Source organism: Mustela nigripes, chromosome 13 (genome assembly GCF_022355385.1).
Source record: "Mustela nigripes isolate SB6536 chromosome 13, MUSNIG.SB6536, whole genome shotgun sequence".
Taxonomy (NCBI): domain Eukaryota; kingdom Metazoa; phylum Chordata; class Mammalia; order Carnivora; family Mustelidae; genus Mustela; species Mustela nigripes.
The window spans coordinates 108782634-108809674 of NC_081569.1; the positions used below are offsets into that span (position 1 = coordinate 108782634).

At 38.8% G+C, this 27041-nt stretch overlaps 1 protein-coding gene across 3 annotated transcripts in view; it reads right to left on the reverse strand.

Moving 5' to 3' along the window:
* Positions 1 to 274: 274 nt before the first annotated feature.
* PPP2R5E (protein phosphatase 2 regulatory subunit B'epsilon) overlaps positions 275 to 27041 on the reverse strand; it is a 148772-nt gene continuing 122005 nt past the window's right edge. For 2 of the 3 annotated variants that reach the window (XM_059373343.1, XM_059373342.1), the window contains exons 6-14: positions 23072 to 23202; positions 22890 to 22949; positions 21805 to 21913; positions 20112 to 20165; positions 19957 to 20007; positions 17709 to 17828; positions 13922 to 14049; positions 11454 to 11555; positions 275 to 5095 (exon numbers count right to left, since the gene is read on the reverse strand). In XM_059373343.1, the coding sequence (XP_059229326.1) occupies positions 4996 to 5095; positions 11454 to 11555; positions 13922 to 14049; positions 17709 to 17828; positions 19957 to 20007; positions 20112 to 20165; positions 21805 to 21913; positions 22890 to 22949; positions 23072 to 23202 (855 nt within the window). In that variant the 3' untranslated portion in view covers positions 275 to 4995. The remainder of the gene's footprint in view (positions 5096 to 11453; positions 11556 to 13921; positions 14050 to 17708; positions 17829 to 19956; positions 20008 to 20111; positions 20166 to 21804; positions 21914 to 22889; positions 22950 to 23071; positions 23203 to 27041) is intronic. The other variant, XM_059373344.1, reaches the window with a different exon arrangement.

The window sequence follows — 27041 nt, forward strand, 5'->3', positions numbered from 1 at the left end:
TGAGGAACAGAGACAAGATGTTCTTGCCAAGCCCGCCCAACTGTGTATCTGTGAACAAAACAATTAACGGCTGGGTCATGCCACTAAGTTTTGGAGTAGTTTGTCACACAGCAAAAGACACTGGACCACTCCCCAACATTACATCCCCCAATCATAAACTGGTTTTCTCACAAGCCTTGAACTCACAGCTAAACTGATCGAATCTCTGAGTCATATGGTTCAAAAGGCGACGGGGGTCAGAGACAACACAAACAAACACGCACAGCCAGGCGCCTGAAAACTCTTCACTGCTTCTTTATTAGGATGTACCCGCAGTACAGAACCTCTCACATGTCTGTGAAAGGGGAAGGTTACATTTCTCTTCAGGAGCACCTTCATTTTTGTTTCTGTTACCACTCAGACGAAAGTAAATCATTTTCAAAGAAAGACATTTTCAATTCCAAGTGTTTAAGACCCAGCTTGCATTTTGTTGTGTTTGAAAAGGAAGTAGCATATTTTAGCCAGAGCTGTAAGATTGTTTTGTGGCATTTTAACTTTGATGTGGATCAGAACTCTTCACTGTCTGGATGAACCAGTCTATAATTTTCATATGCAATTTTTCATATCAAAAATGTTTCATTTTTAATCTCTACCCACAAACAGATGCTCTTTGAAACACACACACACGCGCGCACACACACACGCACACGCACACACACACAAACAATTAAATTTAAAACCAGTATGAACCACAGCATTTCTAACAGGGAAAATAAACTTTTGCTGCCCTCTCCTGCTAAAACAATGAAATACTAAAATACCAATAGATTTATAAAGCTAAAGCGACATTCTCAAACCAAAAGCAATGGATATGTCATTCTCATTATACCTTGATCAAAAATCAGACAACAACCAGAAAATGTATTGATAATATTTATATTTGAAAGTTCCCCATTGATACATGAGGTCTGGATTACAACTTATTTACAATAAGTGATTTCAAAAAAAAAAAAAAAAAAAAAAGCCAAGGGAAGGGAAGGAAGAAGGAAAGGGTTTGGGGAGAGGGCGGGGAAGGAGGAGGGAGGGGGAAAAAGAGGGAGAGGGAGGGAGGGAAGAAAAGGAAACCTATATTCATAGACATCATCAAATGGGATGTTTATTTCCAAGAGATACTACTGCCGCTATCGTGCACAAGAAGCAGCACAAATTAACATTCCACTAGATCAAAATTTCCTCAACTTTCTCTCAAGACGCACAATCCTTTTAGGTTTTCAAAATTAAATACCGAGAAATATAAAACGCATTGCCAATATGCCTACTACAGATATCCTTCGCGGGTCATTCCTTAACTTCACTCAGAGAAGCAGCTGAGCCAGAATAGAAAAATAAAAATATCGATGTGCAAATAAAACACCACTGATCGTGTCTGGTGCCACCTTTTGCTACGGGTGACGTAACTTTGTGATCACATTGGTTATAGCATCAAAAGAGAGAAATCTCTTCCTTTCCTGGGCCAGCTCAGTGCACCTAATTAAAGGGAAAGAACAAAACGAGAGGGAAAACAAAAACAAAACAAAACCAAAAAAAAAAAAACAACACAAAAAACTCTGAACACTTAAAAATGCCAATAACATCCATACATCTTCCCTTTTCCCACCCCACCCCAATCCCCACAAAAAAATAAAAAAGCTTTTAAAGCTCTAAATATACTTTTTTTTTTCTTTCCATAGTGTGTTTGAGCCTAGGGCTATACATGTAAGTATAGCAGGTGCAATTACAAGCAGTTCCTGGCTCTGCACCCTGGACTGTCCCACGCATAGGAGGTACAAAATAAATTAAACCCTTCCATTTAGGCAAGCAAGCCCAAGATGAAGGAGCATAACCCTGCTTGTGAGTATCCAGCGGCATCGAGGGTATTATTTATTTCTTACTTTTTTTATTTTTTATTTTATTTTATAAAAAACAGATGTCAGGGAGAGCAAAATATAATAAGATTTAAAAGAACGAAAACTCAACACTGAAGGGAAACAACTGGGGACACTTGCACAATGAGAAAAGGAATGCATGCTTGATTCAAAGGAAGAGATGGGTCAGTTCACTCACATGGTTGTTCGGGGGCCTCTAACCCAGGCCCCAGCATCACTCTAAACCACAGGATTTTTTTTGTTTTGTTTTGTTTTGTTTTGTTCTTCCAAAGACACTCTTTATCCTACCCCTGAAACCAATATGGCAGGGATGAGGTTGGAGTGACCATCACTCACTAACTACAGTATTTGCTATTTAAAAAATATATTTATATATAGTTCTGGAAATGATGAAGCGAACAAAATATAACACAAAGATGCATTTGTCACAATGAACTCAAGTTGCAGCAACAGCAGAAATGTGGAAAAGGACAGAGGGAGAGAGGGCTGCTGTAAATGCAGCAAGTACAGCCTGAACTATGTCACATAGTGCAACGGTCAGATCACCTCAGTTATTCTGCGTCACCGGACACAACATGACGAACGTCACATTGTCACTTTCGGTTAAAAAAGCAAAGACAGTGTTTCTTCTCAGAAGTTGCCCTATACATTTTAGACATATATTTATAATTGCGTCTGTAAATATGTCTAAAATTTGGCTTTGTTCTTCTCAGTTTGGAATGATCAAAATACAGAATTAACATCAAGGGTATCTGTGCAGTCCTCACCGTAACGTGGAGGTCAGGGAAAGGTGCAAAACGGGATCCTCGTCTTTCTCATTTCAAATGACTGCATTTCACGGTAATGGGCAGAGATATTTCATAAACCTGTGACTTTAATGTATTTTGTCTAAAAAGATGAATTGATGGCAAACAAAAGTTTATACTGTCAAAAACGTAATGCAGACTCAAAGCTAACGGGCTCAAATCAAAAGGGCTAAAGGAGATGATTTGTTACAAATTTATTTTTTATCTTTAGTGTTTGAACTTGCACCTTTGCTCCGGCACTTTTAAAGTAAGTCGTTTCATTTTGGCAGCCCCTGCCAGCTTCACACTGAATCCCCATTAATGCTCTTTAAAAAAAAAATCTCTTCATTCCATTAAACCATGTTGTGTTGGGTGTTACATATGACTCTTTTACTGCTGTTTCTTTTTCAGAATTCACATAGCCAAGTTTTTTTTTTTTTTGTCTTACAAAGTTACTGAGATGACAATATCCATCCTTAGTGGACTTTTATGCACAAACTGTGACCTGATAATCCTGAAACACTTAATAGGGGAGAAAGGTCAGCGGCTCCCCCCCCCCACCTTTTCCTTGGAAACAATAAAACTGCATATTCTACTTTATATTTAAGTGGAAGGAAGAGAATATACAAGTCCATGTTGATATTATATTTCTATTAAGAGCAACAACAGTTCGTATGTTCATGTTTGCTACTATCACAATTCAGTACATGAACACAGAATCAGCTCTATGCCACGAATACTGCTGGAGGCGATGGTTTAGGATTATCAACTCACTGCTGCCACGTCCATAACAAGCTAAACCATCCTGAAAATAAATCCCAAAACATGTTATCTTTCAGTACATAATAACGCAACTGCATCAGGTACGTACATACTGGACACAAATTTCATCGGCATTTTATCTCCCCAAGATGTCAGATTCCTCTTCTAAATACAAAGCAGAGAGCCAATAAGGTATATGTATAATACAGCCCTAAATTTTGTTTTGTTTTTCATTTTTTTCTTAAACAATTTGGTCACAATGCACCTTTGATAGAAAAGCATTTTTAAACTTTATTATTAATACTCAGGACATTAGGGATTTCCAGATTTTTTTCAGTAGCATTTGTAGAACCACTTTTGGTAACAAATACAGTAGTTAGGAATACGCATCCAATTCAGAATGCATAGTAATGTTTATCCTGAATCCTTTCCGGCTAAAAACAGGGCTGGCGCTGTGATGAGATATAGAACGAGAATCTACAAAAAACACTGTAATATGTTTGTTTTTTCCCAGAGGCTACATCCTCTTTTGCTGGAATACTTTATAAATACATATTAAAAAGTAAGGCAACAACTCCAAACAGTCCAAGCTGTTTGCTCAACTCTCTTCCCAATTAGATTCGCAATCCTGGCAATCAATTTCATGGTTGTACTGTTTAGTGTTTGTCTTTCTTATTACAAAATGGTCCAAAAAGATGTTTTCTGACATTTCTCGAACATCTCTGGTGTGTGTGCTCAATGATGTATGCAACTAATACTGGTCATGTACTGAAGCCTATGATGTCCCAGTGCCTGTTTTCAAAGGATTCAAGACATTGATTTGGATTCACCATAAATTGATGCAGGAATCCAAAATTCCCTTCCCTACTATGTTTATCACCTCTTCTCTTTTACTCCTAATTTTAAAACTAAAGGAGTACCAGGACTACCTGGTTACTGGAAAGATGTTCACTCCAGCCAACAAAACTTTTATCAGGGACCTTTACAATTCCTGGCCCCATTCCACATGGACATTCAACTCATGAAGATGTGCAAAAGGAAAAGATGTTAAGTTACAGTCAAGTTATCCAGAGGAGGATGTTATACAAACTTATAAGGAAATGACAGTCTTTTTTTTTTTTCTTCCATTACTATAAATACATTTAACAGCTTAGCAGAAAGACAAGCTAAATTTAAGATTGTTCACATTTGAAAATTGTTTCATACTCTCTGCTAAGGATAAATAAGGAACTCCTGATAATAGAATTTTAACATAGCAATTTCATCAACAGATCTTTGAAGACTGCTTTTTTGTTTTTTAAAGAGGGTTAGAACAATGATCATGTTTGCAAAGTTCTGAGAAGTCCATCTACTGTCCAAACTTTGGATTGAAGTCCTTATTTTTTTTTCCGTTACTTAGAGACAGGTATATACAGTGCTGTTGTAATAATGAAACAAATGTGAAATCTACTGCAAAGTTGCACAATACAGAAAACTGTTGCTCCATCTTCTACTACATAAATGTGTGACTCCACAGGTTAGTGATGTTGCTGTCATTGCTTCTGTTAAGTTGGAATTATGCCATCACGTCTAAGCCCTCTCTTTAATTCCAGATCCTCCAGTTTTTTCCACAGTTCTTCACGCTCTTTTTCTTTCTTTTTCTCACTGGGGAGAAAACGGAATATAAGATAAACAACTAGGAAAGTCAGAAAAAATTATCTAACAATACTGCCCCTTTGACATACTTTTCCCCCATGTACATTTCACAAGTAGTCTTTGAAAAGTTTGGCATTAAGCTTATGGGTGTTTTCTCTTTTGGTTCTTCTCTTGCTTTTTTTCCCCCTTGATACTTACATGCACAGAAAAGAAGGATCAATGTACTAAGCAAGAGATGACAGGACTAATTTTAAGATTTCACATGAATAGCCCTTTATATATACTTAGCTTATTAATGAAAATTAACTTCAAAACAAAAATGAGGATCATTTCTACGTATCTGTAATCTTCGAGATCCAAAGACACATTAAATGATTTTTACACGGGATCTAGTTAAAATTTAATTTTCTGTCTCCAAATAGTTTCTCAAAAGGGAATGCTAGAGATTATACTAATACAAAGTCACAGGTCAAGAAAATACACTTCCCGTTTAGTATTCTATTTCCCTTACACTAAGTGTCTTAAACTCTTTAGCAGAGTCTTGTTCTTACTAGTATTAATAAACCACAAAATTCAAGTTATTAATTTATTTTATACCTATATATACGACCAAATGAAATGTTCTTTTGTGATTTCAGTTTTAATGATCTGGAAAGATTGTTTACATTATTATGAATCAAATTTTTAATGTTCCAAGCCTTCAAATTTGGTTCAATATCAAGTAGACTAGCAATTTCCAGATTTTCAGATTTCACTGTCTGGTAAATTTTACTAAAAAACTGAATGTCCAAAATATGGTCAACAAATTTTATTTGTCAAGGACATTTTAGATCAGCATAGTTTTATAAAAGAAAGGATGTTAATTTTAACATCAACCAGGTAGAAAGTATAAAATAGAGGAATATATATTGACTATACTGTAAATTAAGTCAATTCCTATTAAAAATAATTTACTGCTGTCCCTAGCTTTCTCATACTGTGACGATCCACTAAACAGACTCAGATAATATTTCTGAATCTATAAATTCATATAATTCATGCCCTCTCTGGCATGGGGGATATGGTCCTTGTGCTACTTCACCCAGCAAGGAATTAACTTCAATTATAATACAATATTTACTTAGGAAAGCCCACATAGGTTAAGTAAAACATATAAATTCGTATAGTTTATCTGATTTACATACAATACATATAATTCCAAAGCCTCATTTTTTAATGTCATCACCAATTTATTAAAAAAATTATCTGAAATCGATATCAACATAAATTAATTCATCCACTCTGCTGAAAAAAAAAATCTCTAGAAATACCTAAGTAATCTTACATTCCCATTCCATAAGTCAGAGGAAATACTTAATTATGTAAAATATAATAACTAATATTATCATTTCATAATTAATTATTTCGGCAATTCACACCTTGTATCCTGAACTAGTTTCAGAGATCTGGAATACAATATGCATAATATGAATTTCAAAGGCCATAACAATTTTTTTTTTTGAATGGCCAATCTAAGCATTTATTTCCAATAAGGTAATATCATTTTCTTTTACTATTATCTAAAATAATCTGCTTTGTTTTTCCCTAATGATTTCAGAACAGTACATTTAACCAACAAAAACATCATTTAGTAAACATTTGTTTAGTATTTTTATATAGTGTAATAACAGTTCCTCGGTTTAAGAATGTTCTTCTTGTTTGCTGTTTGCCTTTTAATTTTACATTTGATTTTTTCTCAACTAAGTTGTATAATTTGTATTTGCAAAATCTCCTTTATTATACTTAAAAGGTCTTTTGCATCCCAAGATTAAATAATCATCTTCTCTATTATATTTTATGCTTTCCTTTTTTAAATTTCTCTTTAAATTATCTTTATCTTTTAATTTATGTAGGTATAAAATGTGATTTATGGGTCTAGTATAATTTTGTCCCATACGGTTAATCTTCCCAGAGCCATTCATTGGTTAATTAATTCCCATCCCATTAGTTTGGGCTCTTTATTTTTATTATGCACATACCTACACATATCTGCTTTGTTCAATTAACTTGCCATTTTTCCATCAAAATAACACTTTGAATTGCCAGCCACTTGGTTATGCATTTTAGTAAGTGAACAAGTTGTCTTTGCTATTCCTTTTTGGGGGCAAATTCTTGATGAAGTTTAGACTTTATTCTTCATATTCCCCCAAAATTCAAATGATGTTTAGGATTACATCATGCTTATAACTTGGTAAGAATTAACATTTTGAAAATCAGTCCTCCTAGCCCATTTATGCAAATCTTCATTTACAACATCTCTTAGTAAAGTTCTTTTCTAAGACTTTTCTCTATGGAATTGAAAGCTGAGCCTCATCTGGTCTCATTATACTGCTCTAAAGATGTCACCCCAGTCACTGCTGGAGACCACTGGGGTCTCCACTGGGGAGATCCACTTTGTTACAAAAGAAACCAACCTGCAGAGACGAGGAAGATTGTTGCCCCAGTAGCATTTGTTTCCCTAAAATCAGCTCTTCTCCGCCCCTAACAATTTTTGAAATGATTATCTATTGGGTAATTTTGACCCTGAAACATGATATTTTAAAGAGCAACAGGGACAAAATTAGATGATCCTCCCATCATTATGAATTCCAGATTCTTGACTGTAAGCTGTTTGGTTAAATTAATCATTTTTGGTTTCTTGGTAAAGGAAAAATACTAAGTCTAAATAAACATTATCATGGAACACTGACAACCTTTTCATTTGGATGGAAAAGAAGGTGGTAAGCAAGGGCCTAAGAACTTTCTTCAACTAAAACACAGGTTAAACATATATTAGGTTCATTCTGCCCTAATCTGAAGTTTAAATTAAGTGCTGACATCATGAAAACACTCCTCATCTTGCTACTGAAACATTTCAGTCGCATCTTTGATCAAAAGTTTTATGGCATTCAATAAAATTTATCCTGTGGGGCTTTTCTTCCAGATGAACTTTATGCTGAGTTATTAAATATCTTTTATACTGACAACTTCATCTTCAAAAATTCTAAATATTTCTGAAATAGTTACTTGTCATCCCATTCTTTCCTACTTTTCTCTCTCCCTGTAGGTGGGAATTTTAAAGCTTAACCACACTGTCCTGCTAGGGATAGGGATACTGTCAATTCTCTTCCAATTTCAATTTCACATAGCACAAATGTTGGCATAGGTATCTTAACAGCACTAGTTATTCCACTCACTATTTTCAGATTTGTATAAAAATTTGATCTACTGCAGAGAAAGGGGAACCCTCCTACACTGTTGGTGGGAATGCAAGCTGGTGCAGCCACTCTGGAAAATAGCATGGAGATTCCTGAAAAAGTTGAAAAGAGAGCTACCCTACGACCCAGCAATCGCACTAGTGGGTAAAATGCAGTGATCCAAAGGGGCATGTGCACCCGAATGTTTATAGCAGCAATGTCCACAAGAGCCAAACTATGGGAAGAACCCAGATGTCCATCAACAAATGAATGGATAAAGAAGATGTGTTGTGTATAGATATACATACTCACATACACACACAAAACGTATATATATACAATGGAATACTGTGCAGCCATCAAAAGAAATGAAATCTTAACATTTGTAACAACAAGGATGGCACTGGAGAGTATTATGCTGAGCGAAATAAGTCAATCAGAGAAAGACTTATCATATGATCTCCCTGATATGAAGAATTTGAGAGGCAAAGTTGGGGGTCTGGGGGATAGGGAAGGAAAAAAATGAAACGAGATGGGATCGGGAGGGAGACAAACCGTAAGAGACTCACAAAACAAACTGAGGATTGCTGGGAACGGGGTAGGGGAGAGGGTGGTTGGGTTATGGACACTGGGGAGGATCTGTGCTATGGTGAGGGTTGTGAAGTGTGTAAGCCCAACGATTCACAGACCTGTACCCCGGGGCTAATAATACATTATATGTTAATTTAAAAAAAAAATTTGATCTACACCAGAACACTTCAATTTGGTGCCATCTAGAAATAAACTCCTGCAGGTACTTCTTCTCTAAGAGCACCAAATAAATCCCTCCTTTCTCTTTTCCTAGTCCCACATCCAGGGAGAAGCCAACTGTCTATTCAGTACAATCTGCTATAGCTCATTTGACAAAAACTACCCTTACTTAAAAAAATCCTTCTCTCGTTAAGAAAGTCCACTCACAATAAGTCGCTCTAATACACTAGATCTTCAGAGTCAACTTTGCTCTGTCTGTTCTTGGACCCCTTGGTCAACAGTCCCTTTTCTAAAAATTTGATCTATTTAGCTTAGATGATAAATGATCAGAAAACAGTTTTACCACTGAAACTCAATAAATATTAATTTAATTTCATTTGAATATTTTAGAAATAAGGTCTTTATTTGTCTTAATTGGACTCTACAGATTTTTATTTAATCCTTTTTGACTAGGATAATCATTATGGGTTTTTGGTTGCTATAAAGAGAAAGGACATTATGTACAACACACTCTTTTTTAATGATATGCCACAGTATGAGAATGTGTTCTTTATTTCCTCTACTTAGATAACATTTTTAAAGACTTGAAGTTTGACACGAGGAGGGTTACAAATGTAATGATTAACAACACCTGTAAATATTTAAAAGTTCTTTAAATTACGAGTATGGTACAACATATCCCATAACTGATACTTATTCCAATATTGTATAAAATATCCCAACTTCTTCTGTCTATAGCTGAACACTTGCCAAATTCCATAATTAAATTGCTCTTCAATATAACCAGATCCTGGTAATTTTTGTTAAAAAAAAAAAAAAAAATCACTGTGATAGTCCTTTACCCCACCACCAAATCTTTTCCCTCATTGCTCTTTTTATCAGTAAAATGCAAGTAACACATGCAAAATCAGGCAAAGCAAAGAAGCAAGGCAACCACAGATAGCTTTGATCAGGAGGTTCAGCAAGGCCTTGGGTATGAACACTCGTACACATCCCTGGGATCTTCTAAGTCCATGGTTTTGTAATACATAAAGCTGACATTTGCATCTGGATCCAAGCCAAACCTGAAGCCCAACTATTAACAAGCTCTCTAGACTTTCCTCAAGGTCGCCAAGTGTATCAATGCCATGGTCTGAATATTTGTGTCCTGTCCCACCCAAAATTCCTAGGTTGAGATCCTCACCCTCTGCATGATGGGCTCAGCAGCTGCACTTTTGGGAGATGATTAGGTCATAAGGTTGGGGCCCTCCTGATTGGCATTAGTGACCTTATAAAAGAGATCCCACAGGGGGGCCTGGGTGGCTCAGTGGGTTAAGCCGCTGCCTTCGGCTCAGGTCATGATCTCAGGGTCCTCGGATCGAGCCCCGCATCGGGCTCTCTGCTCAGCAGGGGGCCTGCTTCCTCCTCTCTCTCTGCCTGCCTCTCTGCCTGCTTGTGATCTCTGTCTGTCAAATAAATAAATAACATCTTAAAAAAAAAAAAAATCAAGCTCTAGGCTTACTTTAAAAAAAAAAGAGAGAGAGAGAGAGAGATCCCACAGAGATTCACTGTCCTCTTCTATCACCTGAGACACGGTGAGAAGGGGCTGGCTAAGAATCAGAAAGAGAGCCCTTATCCAACCAGGCCAGCACCACGACCTTGGCTTCCTGCCTCCAGAACTCAGAGATAAAAATTTCTGTTGTTTAAAAGCTACCCATAACTTGGTGATATTTTGTTATCAGCAGACCAAACGAACCAAGACAACATCTTTTGGGAAGCTGGACATGTTGAACAAGAAATAACAAAGTTGAAAAATCATGTAAATGAAATCAAGAAAGGCCTTACTAAGCCATAAGTGTTTATGTAAAGAGTTCAACTGGTTTTTCCTTCTTTTTGGTCTCAAACATTTCACGATTGCTAGAATACCAGACTCTTTACTTCCATATTCTTTTCATTGTCCTTTAAATCCTAATGAACTTGTGTTCTGGAGCAGTAAGTTAGTTCTGGGCCAAAGAACTAAACAAAAATGGTGCCTTACCCCTCCTGCTGCTGGGTAAATTACACAAGATCTGCCCCCAACTCCAGTTCAAATAAGTTCAGAATGGGAGTGAACCCCAAGGGCAAACCACCCCCAGGGGCAGGAAACATCCGGGAAATCTGCGTGACATGCCAGGCCCTTAACCCTGAGGCAGAAGAGAAACATTATGGAAAGGAAGGAGGAAAGTAGTCTTTCTCAAAATGATACTTTGTTACCTCCTGGCATGCTAATGAAGACACAGCTAATGAGCATGCAAAAATGAACATATAAATAAATTAAACTGCGCTGCTTAGGATTTCGGGTGCAATTAGGCAACTGCAGCAAAGAGCAAGGAAAGAACTCAACAGTTTTATGCACAGCTGACAAAAAAGCTTTAAAAAGTTACCGCTGACGATCTGACTTGTAAGTGGCTGTCAGCTCATCAAACATGGTGCTGTTCATTTCCATAAATGCCTTCAACACATTGTACACTAGCGCCACGATAGCCCTGGGAAGCACAGAGAAAAGAGAACATGTTGGTTAGTCTTATATAACGGGAGGTGCACTGAGAAAGCCAGAGCACCACCTGCGTCTGAACGAATTCCTTGTATTGCAGAATCTCCATCCCTTCTCCGTTGGAACAACTAGAAAGGACCTACGGTTCATTTCCACATCAAGAGAGTTCTATTCTTTACTATTCTAGGCAAGATATCTTTCTGAGGGGTTGACAGGATCAGAAAAAGAAAAATCTAATTTTGCCCTTCTAATTATTGGTACCCAGAATAGACTTGCCTGTGGGCACTTGTTAACTTCATTTAGTAAGAAGACAAGTATAAAAATAAAGCCACTTCACCCTAAAAAGGAGCACCTGTGCTAGGACTGACCTTAGAGACTTAAATTTGCACAGAATGCTTTATTATACTTATTTATTTATTTAGAGAGGGAGATGGGGAGAGAGGCGTGGGGAGGGCAGGGAGAGAAAGGGGGCGGGGGAGGGCAAAGGGAGAGAATGTAAAGCAGGCTCTACACCCATCGCAGAGACCCAGAGACCGAAGCAGGGCTTGACCTCACAGTGCTGAGATCATGACCTGAGCCAAAGTCAAGAGTTGGATGCTTAACTGACTGAACCACCCAGGCACCCCTAGAATTTTATTTTGAAAGTGATAATACACATAATTCATCAAAATCAAAACCTGTTCTCATGGTAACAAATAAGATATATGTTATTCACATAACCTCTGTAACCTCTGTAAGCTGGGTAGTTTACTACGCGTTAAGTTTCTAGTTGTGATTTGTTTCAGTCCATTCACGCCTGCTAAGTCTCCTTGCGGACCCAACACATACTCTGGTAAGGTGACTGGCAAGCTGGTGATGGATCCCATTAGCTGTGAAACAGCTAAATGGCCAAAATGGCAGCACATCTTTATCAAGAGGAAGAATAAACTCTTGACAACATGAGGACTGTGACCATGACAGGCTTGGTATCTTCCGACTAGACTCTAAATACTGCCCTTTGCAAAAATGTGCCTTACTACTCTTTGCTACAAACTTGCAATCAATGCTGCTGAAGAAAGCACTGGTAAGTTAGGCCATAGGTGAAATAAACTGTGGGTTTGATGCTTCCAAAACGTAAGTGTATTTGCTGTGTTGCTTCTGCCCTGTGCCCATTAAAAGGAAAACTTCAGCTCCCTTCTGCTGGGGTGAATGACCTTCTCATGGACAATGGGCGCAGGTGGGGAAGGGCCAATACAGCACACTGGGCAGTGACAAGACCCTCGCCAGAACCACTCTCTAGGTCCTCAAGACCTAGAGGAGTGGGTGACCTAGATGATGAGTCTTCACTGTTTACAAGTTCTAGTAACAAACTTTGGCAAATTTGGAGAAAACATGAACAATGACTGAGTTGGCTTTTAAAAAATGCATCATGCTGGAGACAAACCATAAGTGACTCTTAATCTCACAAAACAAACTGAGGGTTGCTGGGGGAGGGGGTTAGGGAGAATGGGGTGGGATTATGGACATTGGGGAGGGTATGTGCTTTGGTGAGTGCTGTGAAGTGTGTAAACCTGGTGATTCACAGACCTGTATCCCTGGGGATAAAAATATATGTTTATAAAAAATAAAAAATTTAAAAAAAATAAAAAAAATAAAAAAAATAATAAAAGCAACATACAATGAAAAAAAAAATATGCATCATGCTAAAATGCAAATCAATTCAAGCATGTTCCTCTTTACGACTCCTAAGTGTTTCCTTATCTTCCACTGGTGAAGGTGCACGTGCGCTGCACTCCCCTTTTTAACCCCATCTTCCAGCATCCTCCCCAAAAGATCAGGTACTTTAGCCCTCTCAGATTCACACGTTTCAGAACCTGACAGGTGACTGTTACATTCTGGGGCCTTCTAATGTGAAGAAGAGCCCCACACTACCGAAGGGCCCCCCCATCCCATCCACCTGTCGCATTCCTGTAAGACTCGGTTTGAGCATCACTGCCCCATCAATATCCACAAACCCCTCCTCTCACTCCAGAGGATCCCCAAAATAGTTTGCTACATTCACAAGCAAATCAGGAACCCCTCGAGTAAACAGATACTTTACAAGACAGTGTTGTTTAAATGCTGTGATGTTCAACTATCTGCTTGTGAGTCTCCCTAACACTGGTCAGTGAATTTCTAACAGATGGGCATTTTCATGTATCTGTCTTTACCAATCGTTACCAGCATGCACGGCATCTGGCACATAGCAAGCACTCAAGACCTTTTATTAAAAAAAAGAGGAGCAGGGAAAGAGAGAAGGAAAGGGGAGAGAGGGAAGGAACGCGGATGGAGGAAGAATGGGAAGGGAGGGAGAGAAGAAGGGAGAAACTGAAAACCTACGGATTCCAATGTTCTTTTGAAATCCTATAAAGACTGGAAAACATGATGGGAAGGATGACATTGGAGTTTTCTTCTATCAAACTCATGATGTATTCATTATTCCAATAATACAGGGCCCTTTCTGCCACCTTTGAAAAAAAAAAGAAAAATAATATTAAGAGAGAGAAAAAGACTCATAAAGCAAAATCAAAAATCTCTCCAAACAAAAATAATTTGAAGACTGTTTTTTATATCATTCAATCAAATGTGAAGTTAAATATTTATCACACTTTACATTTTTGTGGATTTCAGTTTCAGAAAGTTCTAAAGTGGTTCATCAATTGGGGGAAGGAAAAAAGTTTTCCTGCCTATTTCTTTATGTCCTCCTTTTTATAGCGCCCATTTCATCTGATTCCACATTTTCCCCACCCAGCCCCCGAACTCCAAACAACTCTTCTCCACTTCTAGATGCACACTGCTGTCCGTGTGTCTTTAACCCTCTTATGGCTCATTTCTTTCATCCCACACACTTCCGATCACCCTAAGGGACCAGCACAAAGCTGGTATTTGGGAAAATCCAGCTGCTCATCTCTGGAGAACATTCTTATTCACTAAGCACCTTTCTTCTCTGGCCAGCCATGGGGCCTGCTGTAGGCAGAATGTGCCGTCCTCACCGCCATCCAGAACTAGGTGCCCTTGGGTTCACTGTACAGACAAAGAGGCTGAAGCTCAGAGAGACTAATACCCTCACAAGGTCACCCTGTTAGGAAGGTGAAAACTGGGACTCAAAGATGAGTGACCAGACTCTTACCAAAGTTTATTTCCGGTCCCTTCCTTTGAACTGGGTAAGCCGGATGGGAAGTCACTCAGTTTTTGGACTCAGAGACACTGACATTACACACAATTGCTTGCCATCTCCGATCCGTTTTTCTTTGACCACCATGCTATCCAATGGACTCTGTGATTTCAAAGGAAGACCTCAAAAAGAATAACCTAAACAATCTAAAAAGCAGTCAAATTGGAGCGCCTGGGTGGCTCAGTGGGTTAAACCACTGCCTTCGGCTCGGTTCATGATCCCAGGGTCCTGGGATCGAGCCCCACATCGGGCTCTCTGCTCGGTGGGGAGCCTGCTTCCCTTCCTCTCTTTCTACCTGCCTCCCTGCCTACTTGCGATCTCTCTCAAGAAAATGAATAAAATCTTAAAAAAAAAAAAATTTAAAAAGCAGTCAAATCAAAAATCTCATAAAAGTTAAGATCTCCTTTTAGAGATAGTTTTTAAAAGGGAAAAAGAAAAAAAGAGTGGCTTTGTTCATCCATCCAGATTAAGAAATTACGTTCTAATTTAATAAATTTAAATTAAACTTAAATTTAATAATTTAATTTAATGACATGGTACAAGATGTACCCACCAGGAGACTCTGAGAAATTAAGCCTTTCCACTTACATTACTGAACTTGTTTAAAAAAAAAAAAAAAAAAAATCCTGGGACCATGAGGCACTAGACCCTGAGAGTACAAAGAAAATAATCATTACTGAATGTTTACCCTATGTCAGGCACTGTGCTAAGTGTTTCACATATTATCTCATTTAATCCTCACAACCAACACATAGCGTAAGGACCATTATTTCCATTTGGCAAATGAGGAAAATGAGCCCAGAGTAGGTAAGCCCCTGCCTCAAGGCCATGTGTATCTGTTTGTTGCCATGCAAAATCACTTACAGAGAGTATATCAGTATCCAGTAAAGCCCCTTAAAGAGGAAAGGCACTGCTTATTTGCAAAGCAGAAATTAGCAGAATCAGGACAGAATCATTACTTTCCTGGGACCACTGTCGTCCTTGCACATCGGTGTGATCTCTGACTGGAGACCTCTGACCCTGATGCCACACCGGGGGGGCAAGGAATGAAAGGCATGTGGCTACACAGAGTGTCACTTAAAAAATGTTTGCTGGCTGTGCCAACGAACACTTAACAAATGGATAAAGAAGAACCTTTTTACTGTCTTTTCTTTTGTTCTAAATGTTACTTTGGCCAAATAATTTTAAATTCTCTCTTCTTTTTGCTATGGATAAAACTGTCCCCTCCAATTCATCACTGAAGCCCTAATCCCCAATATGAGTGTATATGAGAGACAGGACTTTCTGAAGGTAATTAAGGTTAAATGAAGTCATATGGGCAGGGTCCTAATCCAACAGGCCTGGTGGTCTCAAGAGGAGGGAGAGGGAGATCTTCTCTTTCCTCACACACACACCAAGGAAGGCCATGTGAGGACACGGTGAGAAGGCAGCCAGCCATCTGCAAGCCAGAGGGAGCCCTCACCAGAAGCAGACCAGGCTGGCACTATGATCTCAGACTTACAGCCTCCAGCATTGTGAGAAATAAGTTTCTGTGGTTTAAGCCACATGGTCTATAGTGTTTTGTTATAGAAGCCTCCTGTGATCTGAAAGCTTCTGTCCCCAGAAAATTCATATGTTGAGATCCTAATCTCCCAAGATGATGGTATCGGTGGGCGGGGGCTTTGGAAGGTACTGAAGTCACAAGGCTGGAGCCCTTATGAATGGGATTAGTGCTTATTAAACAGACTCCAGGGAGACCATTAGCCCTTCTGCCAAGTGAGGATACAAGAAAACCACAACTCAAAGGAGAGGCCTCATTCAACTGTGCTATGGCACCCTGATCTCAAACTTCCAGCCTCCAGAAACAAGAAAAATAAATTTCTGCTGTTAATAACCCACCTAGTCAGCAGTATTTTGTTACAGCAGCCTGAGTGGACACAGCCGTGCTTATTAGACACTTTGTCTCTTTTCTAAGCCTCTGTGCATCATTTAAGCCTCCCTGGTGATCTTAAAAAAGATTTCTGAAAGAAAGGGTTGGGGGGGCTTCTGCTCTTTGCTTTCCACAATGTCAAACCTCCTGATGAAAACTGAAAAGTGAGGTAGACAATCCAGAGCTTGGGGAAAAGCCCACTGCTGAGTCTATCTCGTTAGCTGTGGGATTCTTTGCTACCAACGACAATATGAGCCATCCTTCGAATCAGCAGGCAGTATATGGAGAGTTAATTTTCAAAGTCTGTGATTCGGACCTTCAGTTAGACTGTGAAAGGACAGAAAACGTGACCCGTTTTCTTTCACTCCAGATCACCCCCTTCCCTCCTGCGTACGTTCTGCAACAACAGCCCCAGTTGAGAAAAAGGTTGTCAGGTTCACTTCCCTGTGATCCCCCCAGTGGCCACAGGGAGGCAGAGTGGTGCCATGGAAGGTGACCAGCTTTCACAAGAAGCTACACCTAACTGACTTCACTCCCCAGGAAACTTGCGGCTCTTAAGCAAATCATTCTGAGTCTCGAAAACAGCAGGGTTGGGGGTGAGCAGGGAGGGCAGAGCCTCGTAGGATAATGTGAAATTTATAAATAAGGTATGAAAAGCATCTAGCGTGTTCTCCTTGCCTCTTAAGTTTTATTTTGCATTCTCTCATATTCTATAAATCCTACCAGTCCACCTCTTACTCAGCCATTTTATTGGAGACAAGTTATTTTACCACTTAAACCTTCGGGGTTCAAATCATAACACTCTCCTTGTAGAGTGATCATGAGCATTAAAGTTACTAGGCAGAAAGCACCATCAAAGGAGCTGTCATACTGCACATGTTCAAGACAAAGGTGGTTACGATGAAAATTATTATTGTATGAGAAAATAGCAAATAAAAAACAAGCAGCTAGTGCCCATGGCATGTCTTTCAATACAAATAAAACTTAACCAAATAACATCTGTTGCTCAGGCCACTGCGGTTCATCCTCTCTTTACTACTAACCTGAAAATGGGGGCTAGATACACACTTGGCAATTTGTTTAAACAAAGGTTCCTGAATTTTAACAAATTGTGAGGGTTCAATCACATCCAATATTTCTTCCAGCTCCCCAAGGAACATGACCTGTAAGTACATACAAAACACAAAATGTCAGATACTTCATGTAAAAATCCAAATGAACGATGAGAATTAATTAGAGTTCGTAATGTTTTAAGAAAAATTTACACCTAAAACAAAACAGCAACAAATTAGGCATCATCTTATGTTAGATGTTCATGTCACAAAGAGTTCAGCAGAGGGCACCTGTTAAGAGCGAATTCTCTATAGTTTTGAAAGTATGATTCTATTTACTTTGAAAAAAAAAAATCCTCTACATGCTACATCTATAACCCAGAACAAGGGGCACTGACACATTGCAGTGGGGCCCCTGGGGAACAACAGCCATGTCTCCGTGGGGGCGCTCCTCTCTATTGCTATCCACCTGGCCATTTGCCCCCCTACTCTTATTTTTCAAACAGTGGGAGAGCAGCCTCCTGCATGGATGGACAGAAGTTCACGGTGGCACATGCAGCTATCTGCGAAATGTTTTCAGCCCCTGCTGTGTGCTAGGAGCTCTTCTAGGATGCATTAGTTAACAGAACACAGACAGCCGGAGAGACACAAATGAGCAGGTTCACCCATACACAGGTACCACTTTAAACCCAAGAGCACACACTGACCCAATCTGCACATGGACAAACGTGTGCACAACTGCTCACAATAAAGCACAATGAATCCCAGCCTCAGCGCATGGGTCTCAAGAAACAGAGCTCTAATTTTTTTTTTTTTTCCCCCAAGATTTACCAATTTATTTTAGAGAGAGGGAGAGCGAGTGTGAGCTCACAGGGCAGGGGGAGGGACACAGAGGGAAAGGGAGGCAAGTAGACTTCTCTACTGGGAGCCTGACACAGCTGATCCCAGGCCCCTGAGAACATGACCTGAACCAAAAATCAAGAGTTGGACGGTTGACTGAGCCACCTAGGCGCCCTGAAACAGAGCTTTAGGTCACAAAATGGAGCCAAGCCAATAGCACAGCCAACTGTTTTCAATATAATGGAAAACTGACAGAGAAATAAGAACCAGTTACCTATTTAGGCATTAAAAAAAAATAATAGTAATTACCTTAGGAAAAAACTAGGCAATTAAAATACGAAAAATGACCATGTTTTCCTATCCTGAGGTACATCTGGATAGCAATATATAGCTTAATTTTGTCACACAGGTATTAAAAAATTAGATGACTTTCTGAAATTGTGTAAATTAGGGTTCTGAAGAATTAAAACTGATTGAGAAGGAGCATATTTCTGTTAAAAGTAATATACAGTAAGTAGGCAGCAGACCCTGGCCATTTGTCAACATATATAGAGAAGTTCTCCCAAAATTCTCTCCCAAATGTCAAACTGACAGATGACCTTTCTTGCTGGGCCATTTTCCACGTGGCCTCTATAGAAGAGTGAGTAAAGACATGGCATCCAGCGAGCCTCACTTCTAAGCTAAGACTTACTCCCAGCACGGCACATACTGGTTAGGTTTTGGCAAAAATATAAATAATCGTAGGTCAGAAATTTCCAGTTCTATGAACACCTGAAACTAAATGTCTGTAATATATTTTAAAACTGTACATCTCTATTATATTTTAATGTTGGATATTTGGGCAGGTTGGGCAGGCAGCAACACCAAAGCCTCCACCCTAGGAGTGGTCACTAGAAAGGTGACTTTGATAAAGCTAGACAGCGAGACACATGACCACAGCCTGACTAGGGTTTCCCTGGGACTGAGCAGAGCATGATGGAAGTTCAGGGTTCAGGAATCACGGTGGCGGATTCCTAATCACTTAACACTTAGCATACCCAGGCAGGCTACTTAAGCTCTCTATGCTTCAATTTGAAAACTAGTAAAATGTGAATATTTACAGTCCTGCTTTAGAGAGATAAAACGAAGATTGGATGGGACGCCTAGGTGGCTCAGTTGGTTAAGTGTCTGCCTTCAGTTGGGTCATGGTCCCAGAGCCCTGGGATCGAGTCCCACATCAGGCTCCTTGCTCTGCAGGGAGCCTGCCTCTCCCTCTGCTTATGCTCTTTCTCTCTCTCTCAAGTAAATAAGTAAAATCCTTTTTAAAAAATGAAGATTGGGTGAAATAATGTATTTTTACACATTGGCTCAGAGGCTGACACTCTAGTAAGTTCTTAACACTGCAACATTAAGCACTTACCTCTTTTTGACTACATGTTTTAGGCCAAAATTTCATTAACCCCCTAATAACCTAAAATGAAAAGGAGAAAAAACAATGGCAATTAATTTCCCATATATACTTCATGAAAGGTAGTCTTTTTGAAGTTTTTTGAAATTATAGAAAAAAATACTTACTGGTTCTGTGAGTGAAGGATCTTTCTCCAGAAACTGTACTATGCAATACGCCAGCTGGAGAAACAGAAAAATGAAAGACAAAATTGGAAATGCTATATACTCAAAAGGACTCAAAAAACATATTAAAACTTCCTAAAAAGTTTCTAGACTCTGGTTTTAGTAACTTCATGTTCAATTCATTTTAAAAATAAAATATAAAATGAAAAAAAAAAAAAAAGCTACTTTTTCAAGCCAAAGATTGACACTAATAACACCCCAGGGGAATTTTTTTTTTTAAATGAATACTGAGACATGAAGTATCCAGCTAATGAAAAGCAGAAATATCACAGTCAGTATATTCTGAAAGTATCTCATCTACATATGGTCTAAGCTACATCTCATGGGCTTCCCTTCTCTTTTTGCCAACCTCGACAGTACTGGGTTTTACTGTGTTTCTAGAAGAGTCCTAGACAAAAAAAAACGTAGGCAGCACTTACTAAACACCCTGCTGACTGCCTAAAGTGGCCCGTGCGAACTGAAGCAGTTTCATGAAGAGACAAAAGGTTGTACCTGGCCACAGCTGGAGGAGGGAAGAGTTTTTACATATGATGCTGGCTCATCTAGGTTAAGAATTCTTCTACACGCTCATGAAATGTGATAGCCTATTTCAAATACTAGAGGCAAGATTTGTAAAAGGGCTCGTAAAGATTTTTGGACAAGAAATCCACCCTTGCGAAACAACATTTTGATGGTGTTCTAAATTGGAAACATATGGACTAATTTTTCCTCGAAACACAGAATTTCACATTTAAAGAGGAACACTGCTCAGAAAAATGTGTGACATTTTTATGCAAACTCAAAACATTCCCATTGGTTTGGAAAACTAAACTTAAAATGCCACCACATCATTTATCTGTCCCCTAGTGACATGCTCACCACACAAGGCAGTGTCAGCACGGAAAACAGACTTGGGACAAGACAGAGTAGGCTTTTTAAAGTAATGGAGGCTAAAAATAAAAAGATGTGAAAATATTGATTTGTTGACTTGTGAGGTTGTTTATTTATGTGTATAAAGTGAGAAGGAAATAGTGAATTAACTAGGGGGCAAAGAGAAACTGATAGACTAATGCAAACGAGGAGATAAAATATTCCAGAATATTCTAAAATGATGACACATGTGCAAAGCTTTAAATCTGAAAAACCCATATATTTGATTGTATGTAACATGTTCAACATATAATTTTGTGAATTAGGCAGGTCCTCAAAGTTCTCAGGTAAAACGACTGAACAAATGCTCCTCCCACTTGAAAAATATTCCCATGGGGTGCTTGGGTGGCTCAGTGGGTTAAAGCCTCTGCCTTCGGCTCAGGTCATGATCTCAGGGTCCTGGGATCGAGCCCAGTATCAGGCTCTCTGCTCAGCAGGGAGCCTGCTTCCTCCTCCCTCTCTCTCTGCCTGCCTCTCTGCCTACTTGTGATCTCTGTCTGTCAAATAAATAAATAAAATCTTTAAAATAAAAAAAAAAAAAAGAAAGAAAGAAAGAAAAATATTCCCATGAATCTACTATGCACAGAAAAACAGAGCACACATTTTAATTTTCCTTGGGAGGCATTTTATATGAGTTTTTTTAAACTAAGGAAATATCAGTATCAACGAAACACTGAGTTTGTAAACTTCTAATATTGCTTCCAAAAGTAGTTGCATAAAATTCTACCTGGGCATGGAAGAGTGATAAGCTCCTGACAGTGTGTAAAGGGATCAACACTTTCACCAGAAACTGTTTGTGTTCTGCCTTAAGAGGTAAAGCAAAGCCATTGATAATACTAGGAAAAAGAAAAAGAAACATGAATTAGCAGCATGATCACAACCAACTCAACTGAGACAACCAGCTCCTGGAAGACCAAGTTAAATATGAATCAGTTTCGATTTGGTCCAAAACAGCCCAAACCCCACGACATTCAAGATTTCTGAGTTACTTCAAAGAATACATTTAAGTAGGAAGGAAATTTAAGAAAATTTGCTTATGATAATCTAGCATAGGCTCTTATGCTCTTAACATCTAGTTGGATGATTCCCAAAAGCTTTTGTAATCAGTAACTCTTTATTTTTTCTTCTCCCCCAAAATCATTGCCCTCCTCACTTATGACCTTTCCAAGTGCAGACATCATTCCTGAAGTTTCTTTTCCAACTAAGAATACCACAGACACAGCAATCCTGCCTGGGGAAGTCACAGAAAAAACCATGTGACTCCACCTTCTTTTTCTCCTCACATTAGGAGAAGAAACTAAGTAATCACATTGTCCAGTCACATTAACCTCCCTTGTGTATAAAAACCTACACAGCAGCTGTCTCTTTCCAATTCATTCTACTTCTCCCAGCAGCAGCTGTTCAAGAACTACTCCTGGGTTCGTGGTTCCAACGAAAATGGCAATCTTTCCAATTTATTTTAACTTGCTTTCAAAAGATATGGCAAAGGACAGGTAGCCTAGAAACTACGAGAATAAGATGTTGTGGAGTAACAGGTTTGGGGGCAATTAGATGTATTTTCTCTGTAGCAATGAACGAACTGTTAGCTCTTTCAGTCATTCCAGTAGAAATCAGCAATGCATAATTGTGGGACAAGGAGGAACAAGAAATCACGTCTTGTAGAGTCAGTTGGGAAACATGGGAAAGCACAAATTAAGAGTGCCCCATGTACCTACAGCAAGAGATGTAGGTCAGCATTTCCCTGTGCCACTTGAATCTCATTCTCAAAATGCTATTCACCTGAGATTAGCCATTAGCTAAAAATGTGCTTACCTTCCTAATATTTCCAGCAGTTCAGCTACACCATTGAAGTGTTCTGTTTCATAAACAAACCTTTTTTAAACAAGAAAAGAAAGAATAAAGTCAGTACACGATGCTCAAATGTTTGAAGTTCATTTAACACTTCTATAAAACCACCAATTTTGCTTCTCCTTCTTCCCCCACCCTCCACTTACCTTAGAAAAATATTGTTAATCTGTTTTCGGATAAATGCTCTAAGACCAAGAAATTTGCCATAAATTCTGTGTAAGACTGTTTTTAAGTAGTCCCGTTCCCGAGGGTCTTCGCTGTCAAACAGCTCCAAAAGCTGTTGTAAAAGAAAAGACAGTGTAGCTGTCAAAAGTGGGTTCAGGAAATGATTTAGGAATTCTGCCACTCATCATTTAAAACCCCTCCCTCCTTTACTTCTTAAAAAAATTTCTTGAGTATCTATTAAGTGCCAGGCACCAGTAGCCAGTCTTTGGAAAACTGATTCATAAGTCAGGTAAGAGGCTTACATTCTACTGAAGAGACAGACACAATAACAGTAATCCTAACAACAATAATAAGAGAACACAAATACAGCTTTTAGAATGATCATCATGTAATTTTCTAAACTACCCACTTGTAGTAACCCTCCCTATAAGGTAGTTTTTGGTCTGTTTGTTTAAGCAGGCTTCACTCCAATGTGGGGCTTGAACTCACGACCCTGAGAGTGAGACCTGAGCTGAAATCAAGAGGGAAATGAACTGCCTGAGAGTCCCAGGTGCTCCCCTCCATAAGGTAGTTTTATCCCCATTTTACAGATGAGGAAATCGGAGCGCAGAAATGTTAGGTAATCTGCCCATGGTCTCACTAATGTATGGCAGAGTTGGGGTTCGAACCCAAGCAATCGAGGCCCTACAGTCTGTCATCTCAGCTGCTGCCCTGTTGTAAAATAAACTACCCACTGACCTTACGTTTCAAATACACAGTCAAGAGGAAGCTGTCAGATCTACTCGAGCATACAGGTAAATGAAACAACGAAACAACTTAACCCAAAGCCAACATTCAAAAGTCCCCAAAAGTACCGAAAATGTTCTCTTTGTAGAGCTTGGTTCTTGTTACACAAGTATGCTAACTTTGTAAAACCTGAGATGAACATTTAGCACTTCTGTATGTATGCTATATATGAATAACATTTGTTAAGTTTCTACTCATTTTTTTTAAATTTATTTATTTATTTGACAGACAAGAGATCTCAAGTAGGCAGAGAGGCAGGCAATGAGAGAGAGGAGGAAGCAGGATCCCTCTGAGCAGAGAGCCTGATGCGGGGCTCGATCCCAGGAGCCTGAGATCATGACCTGAGCTGAAGGCAGAGGCTTAACCCACAGAGCCACCCAGGCGCCCAAGGTTTCTACTCATTTTAAGCTAAAGTTCAAAACTGAATGATGATATCAACCTGACAACAAAAACACTCGTACATGAGTGATCAGAGCAGCATGATTCATAACAGCCCCATCGGAAACAATCCTAACGTCCACCAACTCATGCATGGATGAGCAAAATGTGCTCCAGTGGACTATTACTCAGCCATAAAAAGGAATGACTACTGATCTACGCCACTGCATGGATGAGCCTCTCAAACATCATGCTAAGTCAAAGAAGACGGACAAAAAAAATTATTGTAGAATTCCATTTATGTGAAATATCTGGACTATGGCCAATCGATACAGACAGCAGAAGGAAGAATGTCTGCTAAGGACCATGGTGTTTCTTTCAGGCCCGATAAAAAATGTTCTGTAATTTACAGTACTGATGGTTGTACAAGTTGGTGAATACACTAAAAACACTGAATTATAAACTTTAAAAGGGTGAATTTTATGGTATATGAATTATATCTCAATAAAGCTTTGTGTTTTTTTTTAAAATGACAGGTTCTGGGAAGGTTCTTCTCTAGCTGAAGAACGAACCCGGAGACTGGTTTGAATTTTACTGTGTTGCTCATATATTCATTATCATCACAGTAAAGCAGGACTTACTGTTTATCCTTAAGTTGACTTTATAGTAAAAGCATTTACTATAGTAAATGTAAAATATTTCAAGAACATATAGACAGTCTACAAAGCAACACAGACCACCATAATTACCAAAGAAGCTATCAAGACCTCCATAAGCATGAATCAGGTAATTAAGAGAGTAGGAGAATAACTCGGGCAGTAATCAAATAAATTATCTACTTTTGCCTGCTGCTTTTCTTTGAGCAGAAGACAAAATTATAGACAAAGAATGGCCCTTCAGATAATGGCAGGAAGTACAAACTGAGGGAGAATCTTTAAAATTGGTCAGTGAGACAGGTGCAATTTTTAGCTATACAATGTCATCCATCCATCCACCCATCCAAAAAATGAATTATCTCAGATAAATATGTGTGCCTATTAAGAGCCAGCCAATGGGCAAGGTGTCAGGGATATAATGATAAGCAAGACAGACAAAATCAGCTTTCACAGAGTCTAGTCTAAATGAGGAATCTAAGTAAACAAAGAGCATAAGTGGTTTAGGATGCTAAATACACAGCAGACAAATCTACTGTATTTGGGAGGATCAGAGTGATAGGGAGGGCTTCTGGAGGAAGTTACACCCAGGCTGACCCATGAAGAAGTTAGGAGGCTGAAGTGGAAGGAGAGTGTTCATGGCTGGTTCAAGAACACATACCGTCACCAGCAGCCTATCAGAAGAGAAGATCCTATTAAAATACCTGCCATCTCTCTGCCCATTCAGCCCCACAATCAATCAGCCAATCATTCAATCTCTGCATATGCCAGGAACTGTCCTTGTTCCTGTGCACACAGACACCACTGAACAAACTTGGAGCCCATTGGGAAATCAATGAGCAAGTCAACTATACATTTCCACAGGAAATAGTCTAAGGACGAAAGGTATGTGACAATTATAAGTAAAAAAAAAAAAAAAAAAAGTCCCATGGGTTCAGTATCTCTTATCTACAACACACACAAAATGATGTAAGATCTCTAACCTAATCTTATTCCTTGTTGATGGAAATAATTCATCTTTTAAGTTCAATTTTTTTAATCTGGTTTCTATTTTTAAGTGTTGTAAAAGGATGTAATGAGTAATCTGCAACCAACATAAATTAGAGAAAGTCTGAGGGAGTGTGCTGTTAGCAAAACCTGAATCAACTACACTTGTGTATATAATGTTAATCTTAAGAGCTTAATGAAAATAAAGTAATTAAGCAAAAATTATTTAACTAATGTTTTCATTAAGCCCTCAAAAACATAAATACACAAGCATCTAACTTAAGTCATTTACAAAGCCACAAATAAATAACTAAATATGTGTGTGTATACATATATACATAATATTCTATGAGAAAGAAAAATTACAGTATATAAATTATTTTCATGCTGCTCTACAGAACATATTTTTGATGATTTTATGGTGTAAAAGACAAAAGAGAAAGTATAATAATGCACAGGCCCCAAAACGGGGAGTAGGATGAGCTCTGATTTCCAAAACAAAGTATGTCTTGTGCTTAGTCATATATACACTCCCCTCAAAAAAAGCAATGGGAAATACAATCCAGCAACTATAAATGCCCAGCGGACTGCACTCCCTACAATATAGCAACAACTTGTCAGAGAAAAGAAGCTGGAGAGTTTCCAAGGTGATTACAGAGCAAAGACAGACCTGCCAACATGCTGACTCCTAGTTTACAAAACCACCCTTCCTGAATTTAACAAACAGGGATGAACCGTACAGTGATATAGCCAAAGAACCCTCCTTTGAGCGTCATTAAAAAAATCTACAGTAAAATGAGAAGGGCAAAATGAAAAAGGCAGTTAGGGTCTTCCAATCAGACAGGGTAGAGAAACTTTCTCCCCCAGAGCCCTCTCTGAGATGAGAATAAAGGAATAAAAAAGGAAGAAACACACAGAGCAGAGAGGAGTAGAGAGCAGATGAGACAAATCTGCAAATTTTTCAAAGATGGAAAGTGGATGGCAAGGGGTAACTATCTTGGGTTTCCTCTTCCTCCACTCTGCTAAGTGTTTTTCCATTCTGCCAGCAGGGATGGAAGCCAAACAAGAAGCAAGCCAGTTCACAGCAGAGAACCCTTAAAAGGCTTAAGAATTGAAGACGCCAGATATATTTGATGGCAAGGGTGTG